The sequence below is a fragment of the Stenella coeruleoalba genome, assembly GCF_951394435.1.
Source record: "Stenella coeruleoalba genome assembly, chromosome: 3".
NCBI lineage: Eukaryota > Metazoa > Chordata > Mammalia > Artiodactyla > Delphinidae > Stenella > Stenella coeruleoalba.
The window spans coordinates 163,173,573-163,183,861 of record NC_137148.1 but is presented as its reverse complement, the minus strand read 5'-3'; the positions used below and the strand labels follow the sequence as shown (position 1 = coordinate 163,183,861).

The 10,289-nt window shown below is 55.6% G+C and overlaps 1 protein-coding gene across 1 annotated transcript; it reads left to right on the top strand.

Moving 5' to 3' along the window:
• The first annotated feature begins 545 nt into the window (after positions 1–545).
• TMEM161A (transmembrane protein 161A) lies at positions 546–9,892 on the top strand. The gene is made up of 12 exons (XM_079919022.1): positions 546–604; positions 3,455–3,558; positions 3,985–4,065; positions 4,453–4,550; positions 4,663–4,819; positions 5,671–5,822; positions 7,950–8,010; positions 8,107–8,250; positions 8,354–8,467; positions 8,609–8,783; positions 8,902–8,998; positions 9,377–9,892. Exons 1-12 carry the CDS (start codon positions 602–604, stop codon positions 9,628–9,630), a joined length of 1,440 nt encoding a protein of 479 aa, XP_079775148.1. The 5' UTR covers positions 546–601; the 3' UTR covers positions 9,631–9,892.
• The last annotated feature ends 397 nt before the right edge of the window (positions 9,893–10,289 follow it).

Below are 10,289 nucleotides of genomic sequence, written 5' to 3'. Positions count from 1 at the left end.
GAAGCCCCCACAAAATATTCTTCTTTTTTTTTTTTTTTGTGGTACGCGGGCCTCTCACTGTTGTGGCCTCTCCCGTTGTGGAGCACAGGCTCCGGACGCACAGGCTCAGCGGCCATGGCCCACGGGCCCAGCCGCTCCGCGGCATGTGGGATCCTCCCGGACCGGGGTACGAACCTGTGTTCCCCGCATCGGCAGGCGGACTCTCAACCACTGCACCACCAGGGAAGCCACCACCAAATATTCTTGATCAAGGGAGTTCCACGCTCAGAAATCCCCAGCGGGAGACAGTGATTGGTTGAATAAGTGTATTCCACTCAAACGTGCGAAATACGTGCAGGTGAGGAGACTGAGTCTCAGAGACCCCGGTCACCCTGGGGTCCCAGAGACCCCGGTAGGAGCTCGTTGAGCAACTGTGAACTACAACTTCCGGCATGCAATGCGAGAGACTCCTTGTCCTCCTGATTTGCCCCCCGGCTCCAAGCCTGACGATTGGTTAGGTGGGCTGCTTGTCAGACCAAAGTCTGGTTTTGATTGGTCGAGTTCCGAGCGGGGCTCCGAGCTCCAGGCCCATGGGTCCCGGCACAGCGCTCCAGCAGGCAACATGGTAAGCCGGCGACTCTTAGCATGGGGGGCCCTGAGGGGCTAGGGGTTCCGCCGAGGGGGGTCCAGGGAGACACCGAGGGGACCGGGATCCCTTTGTGGGCACTGAGGTCTCTGAGGGCTTTGGGATCGCGCTGAGGGCCGTGTTTCCCTGTTTGGGGTCAGGGTCTCACTGCGGGACCTATGAGGGGGTCGGAGGTTGTACAAGGGAACTGGAAGGCCTTGAGTGTTCTGGGCTTCTGACAAGTCTCTGGGGGGCCCTCTAGGGGCCTGGGGTCCTGCTGAGGGTGTCGTCCCGTGGAGGGTACTGGGGATCTGAACACCTTCGGAGCCCCGTGAGGGAGATCTGGGGTCCCCCGGGGCCCACTCTGGGGATGGTGTCCTGCGGGAGCGTGGGGGCCACGCCGACAGGGTCCATCGGGGCTCCCTACGGGTGTGGGGTGTGCCGAAGGACCAGGGAGAATCCTGAGAGGAGGGGGCCATGCGGAGGGGATCTGGGTGGGCTCAGGGCGGGGGAGGGTCCCAGAATTGGAGACAGCACAGTTGGAACCCTCAGGTCTCACGTAGTTCTGGGTCCAACCCATTGAGTTTATTCTTCAAGCTTAGCCTGGCCCCTGTGGGTCAGGCTGGTGCTGGGCGAGGGCGGAGATCCCCCAGCCCCTAGGACTGGACAGAGGGAGAGACAGGATGGAGGGGCCAGGAAGGCGGCCTGAACTTGCCTGGGGTGGGGGGTGACCCCGAGGAGGGGCGCTGGAGGTGGGTCTGAAGTAAGAGCATTGATGGAAGGGGCTGATAAAGTGGATGTCGTTCCAGGGTGCGGGATGTTGTGGGAGGTGAGGGGAGGGGCTCTCGGAAACGGGATGGAGGAAAGTCGCATTGATGTTACTTAGCAGGATTCTGGGATCACAGATCCAGGGAAGAGCTTTGAGCAGAGGAGGGACATGGGCTGATGGGATGCTTCAGAGATCTTTGGAGATCTGCAGAGCGTGGACCCTAAGACTGGAGGCTGCTGGGGGTGGGCGGTGAGAAACATCCCTGGACAGACCTCGGGAGCCTTAGGTGGAGGGATGCATGTCTTCCCTCCTTCCCTTCTCTTCCTTCTTCATCCTTCCTCCCTCTTCTTCTCCCTTCCTCTCTCTCCCTCTCCTTCCTTTCTAACGTCCTTCCTCTCCAAGTGCTGGGATCGCAGTTTGAACCATGGGTCTCCTCCCTGGGAGGTGTCCAAGGGTAATGGGGTCAGCGATGGAGAGCCCGGGGGTCTGGGAGGGTCTCTGAGACCCGAATGGTTGGGCGCAGAGGACGCCGGGGGAGAGAGCCAGGCAGTGAGGCGGGTTGGTCCTGAGCTGGGTCTGCCTGGCCTTGTGGGCTGAGGAGCAGAGTTGGACGTTTACTATGAGACTGGGAAGGGCCTGGGCTGCCTGGAGGAGCCGAGAGCAGTGTCCATGGGAGTGATGGGTGGGTGCTGGGGCCTCCAGGGAAGGGCCTGGAGGAGGCATGGTCTGGAGCTTGGCAGAGAGGTTCTGCCAGGGGATGATGGGTCACAAGGGAGAGGTGTCTGGAGAGCCAGGGAGACTGGGGAGCAGCTGCTGGGAGGTGCTGGGTTTCCAGGGAGGAGTGGAGAAGGGGTCCTGGGAGGAAGGGCGGGGCCGCTTTGAGGGGCCCAACTGTGCTCTGGGTCATTAATGCCTGCTAGCCAGTCTGCACTTGGGTGGGGGGAGGGTGAGCAGTGAGACCAGAAAGATGACGCCCCACCTCATTACTGAAAAAACGTTCCTGGCCTCAGTTTACAAGTCACAGCATAAAGAAAATATCCTATTAGTCTTTTATTTTAATGATGGATTTCTCAGCAGTCATTCTGAATTACAGTGCTAGCCATCACATTAGAGCTTTCCCTATTAAATTTAGCTTATTTTTGCCTGATTAAAGGATAATTTTAACAATTAGTTTTAATATTAATGTAATCTTTATTTCATTTTAGTTGTTAATACCATAATACTAGCAGACAGCCCTCCTGAGCACTTAATTTTACATAATTACGAAAGCAAATTGGTATTTACTGCATTGAAGCAGGAAAACCCAGCTTCAGACTGATTACCAAAAACATTTTTTCTAAAATGTTTTAAAATAAGTATATGAAAATGTGTTATGAATTGTTGTTTAAAAGTTTGTTAGTAGAACTTGGTAAGAAAATTCCTAATTAAAAAAAGTCATCCCACTCAAACGTGTAAGTCTTTATCCTGAAACAGGTAGTGGGCCAGAAATAGATCGCTTTCCTCCTTGGCTGATTACAAAGGGAGGGAGAGGGAGAGAGGGTGACTTCAATTATCAGGGATAATTTAAGATGGGAAAGACTTGGGGGACAGAGCCACCTGGGTGAACGTTGAAACTACAAGCTCACCTGAGACACAGTTACAAAAACTGCATCCGTGGGACCGTGGGAGAAGAGCGCTTCCACTGGGTGTGCCCGGCTCCTTGTAGGTCCAGAAGGTGGTCGTGAGAGTACACGAAACAAAATAGGAAGCACCCCATTTCCAGATGAGGAAAACTGAGGCTTGGGGAGATTTAAATCCTTAAATCCTTAGCACAAGGAGGAAAGCGGGCCCCAGTGTCTGCTCCAGCACGTGCTCTCCGCCGCCCCACACCCCAGCCAGGTGGTGGGGAGGGACGTGCGTTTTGCTGGGGCTCCCAGGGTTGGGTCTGAGCCCACCCCAGGACCTTTCCCCAAGAAGCAGCTTGAGCCAGGGTGGCCCTGCCTCCACAACCTGGCCCCAGAGTCTCTATAAATAGCCGGGCTTCCGAAGCGTGAGCTTGTGATCCTCTGGCTGGCACTGCCCTTCATGTTTCCTCCCCGCAGGCTGTCCTTGGAGTGCAGCTGGTGGTGACGTTGCTCACCGCCACCCTCATGCATAGGCTTGCGCCTCACTGCTCCTTCGCGCGCTGGCTGCTCTGCAATGGCAGGTGAGCCACACCCCCTCCCCGGGCGGTGGGCGGAGCCCCTAAGGCCCCGCCCTCCCTGGTTTTTCTCCTAGCCCCGCCTCAAGCCCTGAAAGGTGAGGTTTTTTTTGTTTTGTTTTGTTTTGTTTAAAACAAACAACTTTGTTGAGATGTAATTGACGTACGATAATCTGCAAATATTTGAAGTACACAGTTGGATCAATTTTGACAGATTGTACACATCGCTGAGACCATCTAAATACTCAGACGAGCAGCTGCTTCCCCCACTCCTGCTCTCCTTCATCCCTACTCTAGCTGTAGATCTGTTTCCTGAAACTCTTTTTGTCCCGGTTTGGGTTTCGGACCCTTTCTGAGAATCTGGTGGAAATTGTGAACTCTCTAGGGCAATTCACATGGCAGTTCCTTTCCTGACTGCCTCTCTGCCCTTAGTCTCTTCCGATACAAGCACCCTTCCGAGGAAGAGCTTCGGGCCCTGGCGGGGAAGCAGAGGCCCAGAGGCAGGAAGGAGCGGTGAGTGAACCCCCAGTCTTAGGTAAGTGGCTCCCTTCCAGGGGAGGCCATGAGGGCACAGGGCCTTACCTGCCCACTTCCAGGCACTGCTCTGGGCACAGGAGAATTGGGGACACCCCAGGCTGAGGAGATGGTCACTGTCATTCACTGGTTGCCTCCAGTTGGCGTTTAATGCTTATTGGAAGTTTGCTCTGGGCCAGCCCTCTGGGTGGGTGGTGGCCACCACCCTGGCATTCACAGGACATCCAGGCTGGGGGAGAAGGTACCTCCTAGGCCTCCTGTGCTCTGAGGGTGACATGGTAGAGCCTCCCAGGCTGGGGTGGGGTGGACTGCCAGGGGAGGGGAGGATGGAGGATGCTGTTCTGACACATTCCCCCCTCCTCCCAGGTGGGCCAATGGCTATAGTGAGGAGAAGCCGTTATCCGTGCCCCGTGACACCCCTTTCCAGCTAGAGACCTGTCCCCTCACAGCCGTTGATGCCCTCGGTAACAGCTGGGTCCCCAGCTCCCCTGGCCCTTGGCTCACACCCTGGTGGGGTTGGTGGGGGGAGCATCTTGGGCGGGCTAAGCTGGGGACTCAGTTGCATCCTCCCCGCAGTTCTGCGCTTCTTCCTGGAGTACCAGTGGTTTGTGGACTTCGCGGTGTACTCGGGTGGCGTGTACCTCTTCACAGAGGCCTACTACTATGTGCTGGGCCCGGCCAAGGAGACCAACATCGCTGTGTTCTGGTGCCTGCTCACCATCGCCTTCTCTATGTATCCTTCCTCTTAGCTCCCCAGGTGGGGAAGGTGGAGGCCTGTGGAAGCTGGACCCCAGGCTCCTTGTCGCCCCAGAAACTCAGTGGTGTAAAGCAGTCACTATTTTATGTTTGCCTGGGCCGGGGCTCAGCTGGGTTGCCTCATATCCGCTCCAAGTGGGCTTGCCTTTCAGCGGTCTAGAGCAAGCTTCCTCACCACAGCGGCCAGGAAGGAAAAGGGGGCCCTGCAGGCCTCCTGAGGCTTTGCCTGAAGTCGGTCCACCCAACCCCTGTCCATTCTCTGGGTCAAAGCAACTCAGTAGTCCAGAACAGATGCAGGGGCTGGCAAAGAGACGTCCCTTCCGTCATTTTTTTAGGAAGCTGCATAGAGAGCAGAGGCAAAACTGTGACTTTGAGGACCCAAGTCGGAGACAATGTCCTTGTGGAATAGGCTTGCAAAGCAGGGCAGATTGGAGATAGAGACTGGTGTCTCTATTAGCCTGTCAGAGGAACGGGAAACTCAGGAGCTGTGAATTCAGCCAGGCGGCTGAGTGAGTCAGGGAGACTTGACCTCCTGACAGACAGACAGACAAACAGAGACAGAGTTGGCCATTTCTAACTGACCACAGGCAGTGTGATGAAGCCAAGCTGGAGGCCTGGCTCAGGACCTCCTGCTCGCTGATGACACAGGCCTGAACAGCAGTAAGCCTTGTGTCCTGGGCTTGCCCGGCAGCTCACTCCTCTGCTCCCCAGGACTCTAAGCCTGAACTTCCATGTTAGTGCTCTGGAGTTGGGGGGTCACTGGTTGGGGGTGGTGGATGGGGGAGGGGTCACTACAGGCACTGGAGGCCTCCTTAGCCCTGCCCCCAGCAAGGTGTTCCTGACCGTGACCCGGCTGTACTTCAGTGCAGAGGAGGGGGGCGAGCGCTCAGTCTGCCTCACCTTCGCCTTCCTCTTCCTCCTCCTGGCCATGTTGGTGCAGGTGGTGCCGGAGGAGACCCTTGAGCTGGGCCTGGAGCCAGGTATGTGCAGTCTGGGGCCTGGGGTTTTTGCTGCAGTCTGGGGCCTGGGGTTTAAGCCTCTGGGTTATTGCTGTTAGTGTTTTCTTTACGTATTTTGAGGTTAATTGACGAGGTGTTTACAAGTTTAAAATTGCTACGTCTTCCTGGCAAATCAGCCATTTTTTTCATGATGTATGGACCCATTTTGATTCTAATAATACTTCCGTCTTAGTCTAGTTTGTCTGGTATTAATACAGCCTTTCCAGCTTTCTTCCTTCCTTTCTTCCTCCCTCCCTTCCTTATTTCCTTCTTCCTTCTTTTCTTTTCTTTTTTTTTTTTTTTGCGGTACTTGGTCCTCTCACTGTTGTGGCCTCTCCCGTTGCGGAGCACAGGCTCCGGATGCGCAGGCTCAGCGGCCATGGCTCACGGGCCCAGCCGCTCCGCGGCATGTGGGATCTTCCCGGACCGCGGCATGAACCCGTGTCCCCTGCATCAGCAGGCGGACTCTCAACCACTGCGCCACCAGGGAAGCCCTTCTTTTCTTTTTAAATTGATATATACTTGACATATTATATTAGTTTCAGGTGTACAACATAATGATTCAATATTTGTGTATACTGCAAAATGAGCACCACAATAAGTCTAGTTAACATCCATCACTGCACAGTTACAATTTTCTTTTCTTGTGATGAGAACTTTTAAGATCTACTTGCTTAGCAACTTTCAAATATACAATACTACCTTTCTTTTGATTAGTATTTGTTATATCTTTTTGACATCCCTTTACTTTCAACCTTCCAGTGACCTCATGTTGAGGTATGTCTACTTTAAAAAATAATAATAATAAATATATAGATATAGATATTTTCTTTCTTTATTTTCTTTCTTTATTTTTTAATTTGGCCGTGCTGCATGGCTTGTGGGATCTTGGCTCCGTGACCAGGGATTGAACCTGTGCCCTCAGCAGTGAAAGCTCAGAGTCCTAACCACTGGACTGCCAGGGAATTCCCTTATCTGGATATTTTCCATCAAGTCTGATAGTCTGTATCATTTAACTTCAAAATTTAATCCACTTACATTTATTGTGTTTTCTGACATATTTGGCCTTGTCTCTACCATCTTACATTTTCACTTTCTATTTGTTCCTTTTCTTTTGTGCTGTTGACAGTGGCTGCCAGCTTAATTGTCCTTCCTTTTAGGTGATCTGTCATAACTTCTGACTGCTTTGTGAGCTCTTTGTTTTTGGTGTTCTGCAGTTTTGCCACAGTGTGTCTAGGTATGGATTTCTTTGTATTTATCTGGTTTTATATACTTTGTATGTATCATCCATTCTGCAGACTTCTCAATAATTACCTTTCAATATCTCTTCTCCTTCATTCTCTCTCTTCTCTCCCTTTGGGGTTCAGACTTGACTTATATTGAACTTCCTATTCTGTCCTCATCTCTTAATCTTCCATCACATTTCCCACCTTCCTGTCTTTCTTAGTCAGAATCTGAGTGATTTCTTCAGATCCAATTCGTCATTTCCTCCTTTGGCTCCTTCTAAGATGCTGTTTAACAACTTATCACTTCAATAATTATATTTTCCTTTTGGAAGAGCTTAACTGATTCCTTTGCAAATCTACCTGGTCCTCTGAGGTAGTCTCATGTCACCTGTTCTGCAATTCCAACTTTTATTTTCCTCAGGCATTTCACACAGAAGCCTTGGGGTCTAAATTTGTCCTTTGTTTTTTTTCTCCTGACTCACCTTTATGGTAATTTATTGTCTTGTGTGTTTGGTGATTTTGGTTGTGAGCTCACATTATTTGCTTTTACTCCGTGGAAAATGTGGGGGCCTGAACTGAGAAATCTTTCCAGGACTTTGATTTCCTCCTGTGGAGCCCTTCATGACCCTCCAGCCTCGGGGAAGCTCAGACTCAGTGCCCTCCGCCCCCATGTCCCTCGGTCCAGTCAAGGGTGTCTGTCTAGCACATTCTCCTGAGCTTCACATAACTGGAGAACAAAATTGTCCTCATGCTTGTCACAGGGCCTGGCTGCCACTAGTGTGTTCCTACCTGGAAAACAAAAGGATGTCTGGGAGGGGGGCAGAGTAGGCTCTGAGGCCCCAGGGGTCTATTTTGGACACCACCCTCTCTTTGTCTTCCCCAGGCCTGGCCAGTATGACCCAGAACTTGGAGCCACTTCTGAAGACACAGGGCTGGGACTGGGCGTGAGTCCTGGGAAGGGAGGGGGAACAGCGGCATGCTGCGACCTGCAGGCAGGGTGCTGACCTGCCGCGGGGCCCTGACCCTTCTCTTTTTCCCAGTCTTCCTTTGGTCAAGCTGGCCATCCGCGTGGGGCTGGCAGCAGTGGGCTCCATGCTGGGTGCCTTCCTCACCTTCCCAGGCCTGCGGCTGGCCCAGACCCACCATGATGCACTGACCATGTCGGAAGACCGGCCCATGCTGCAGTTACGTGGGGGACCGGGTGGATGGAGCGTTAGGGCGCCTAGGGAAGGGGCCGGTGGGGATGGTGGGTGCCCAAGCCTACCCGCTCTGCGCCCTTGCCCCCAGGTTCCTTCTGCACACCAGCTTCCTGTCCCCCCTGTTTGTCCTGTGGCTCTGGACCAAGCCCATGGCGCGGGACTTCCTGCACCAGGCTCCCTTTGGGAGCACGTCCTCTTCTCTGTGCGTATGGAAGTGGGAGGCAGGGCAGCTGGGGCCCCCTCTGGCTACTCCAGACTCTGAGACTAAGGGAGGAGTGCGTCCTGGGGGAGGATCCTGGGGCAGAGGGCAGCCTCACTAGCCCCCTCGCCCCTCTCGGCGCAGGCTGTCCGACTCGGCCTTCGACTCGCTGCGTCTCTGGATGCTGGTGGCACTGTGCCTGCTGCGGCTGGCGGTGACCCGGCCCCACCTGCAGGCCTACCTGTGCCTGGCCAAGGCTCGAGTGGAGCAGCTGCGGCGGGAGGCCGGCCGCATCGAGGCCCGAGAGATCCAACGGCGGGTACCGGCGCGGGCGGGGAGGGAACCTGGGCCTCAGGGCGGGGTTCCCTGTCCCTCAGGCGTGGGGTTACCCGGAGCCCGAAGGTCCCCTGCTGCAGCCACTGCTACCTGTCCACTAGGTGGTGCGGGTGTACTGCTACGTGACAGTTGTGAGCCTGCAGTACCTGACTCCTCTCATCCTCACACTCAACTGCACGCTGCTGCTCAAGACGCTGGGTGAGAACCCGCCTGGGCGACGGCGGGGGCGGGGTCTGGAGTTGGAGCGGGGCGGGGCTGAGCCTGGAGCGAGGGGCTGGAGTTGTAGTTGGGTGGGGGAGGGGAGGGGAGGGCCGGCGATTGAGCGAGGCGGGGGCGGGGCCTGGCTATAGAGGGGGCGGGGCGGAGGCTGGAGGGCCCTGAGATGGGGCGAGGTCAGAGGCGGAGCCTGGGGTGGGGCCCGAAGATGAGGTGCGGGCAGAGCCTGGGGTAGCCGAGGTGGTGGAAGGAGGCAGAGCCTGGGGCGGGGCGGGTGAGTGTCAGCATGGGTGGGGGTCCTGGAGGCCAACTCCGCCTGCGCCTCCACCCATCCCTCCCTCCACCCTGTTTCTCTCGCAGGCGGCTACTCCTGGGGCCTGGGTCCCGTCCCCCCGCTGTCCCCCACCCCGTCCTCAGCCCTCGATGGCCCGGTCGGCCCCGAGGAGGACGAGGCCCGGCAGACCGTGGCCCTGATCGCCGGGGTCCTGGGCAGCCTGCTCACGCCACTCTTCCTCCGCGGCGTCCTTGCCTTCCTCATCTGGTGGATCGCCACCTGCCAACTGCTCTCCAGCCTCTTCGGCCTGTATTTCCACCAGCATCTGGCGGGCTCCTAGCCCGCCTGCAGACACTCCTGCAGCCCCAAGGTCTGGTCCTGGGCCAGCGGGGCGCGGGCCACCCCCTCAGTGTCCCCAGGTGCAATGTGGTCCTGGGAGTCCCAGATGCGTCCGCTGTGCCAGTCCCCTTCACTGCATGCCTGAGCCGTGGCCACGCCTTGGACCCTCAGCTTCTGCCTAGAAACTGATTCCCCAGGCCCAGCGGCAGAGGGTCCCACGGCCAGCCATTGTTCCCAGATTGCATGTGCCCAGTTTGACTGCAGTGGAGGTGGGCGTGGGGGTGGGAGGGGGCACTCTTCTGAACAAATAAAGGAGCAAGCCAATTTTTTAAAAAATTAATTTATTTATTTTGGGCTGCTTTCGTTCTTTGTTACTGCGCACGGGCTTTCTCCAGTTGTGGCGAGAGGGGGCTACTCTTGGTTGTGGTGTGTGGGCTTCTCATTGTGGTGGTTTCTCTTGTTGCAGAGCATGGGCTCTAGGCACGCGGGCTTCAGTAGTTGTGGCTCACGGGCTCTAGGGTGCAGGCTCAATAGTTGTGTCACACGGACTTAGTTGCTCTGCGGCATGTGGGATCTTCTGGGACCAGGGCTCGAACCGGTGTCCCCTGTATTGGCAGGCGGATTCTTCATCACTGCGCCACCAGGAAAGCCCGAGCAAGC

Bases quoted from the DNA above. Each gene is read 5' to 3' on its own strand.
- TMEM161A (XM_079919022.1), top strand. The intron at 4,820-5,670 runs GTATCCTTCCTC...CCCTGCCCCCAG, and splicing joins CTCACCATCGCCTTCTCTAT to CAAGGTGTTCCTGACCGTGA. The intron at 5,823-7,949 runs GTATGTGCAGTC...TGTCTTCCCCAG, and splicing joins TGAGCTGGGCCTGGAGCCAG to GCCTGGCCAGTATGACCCAG.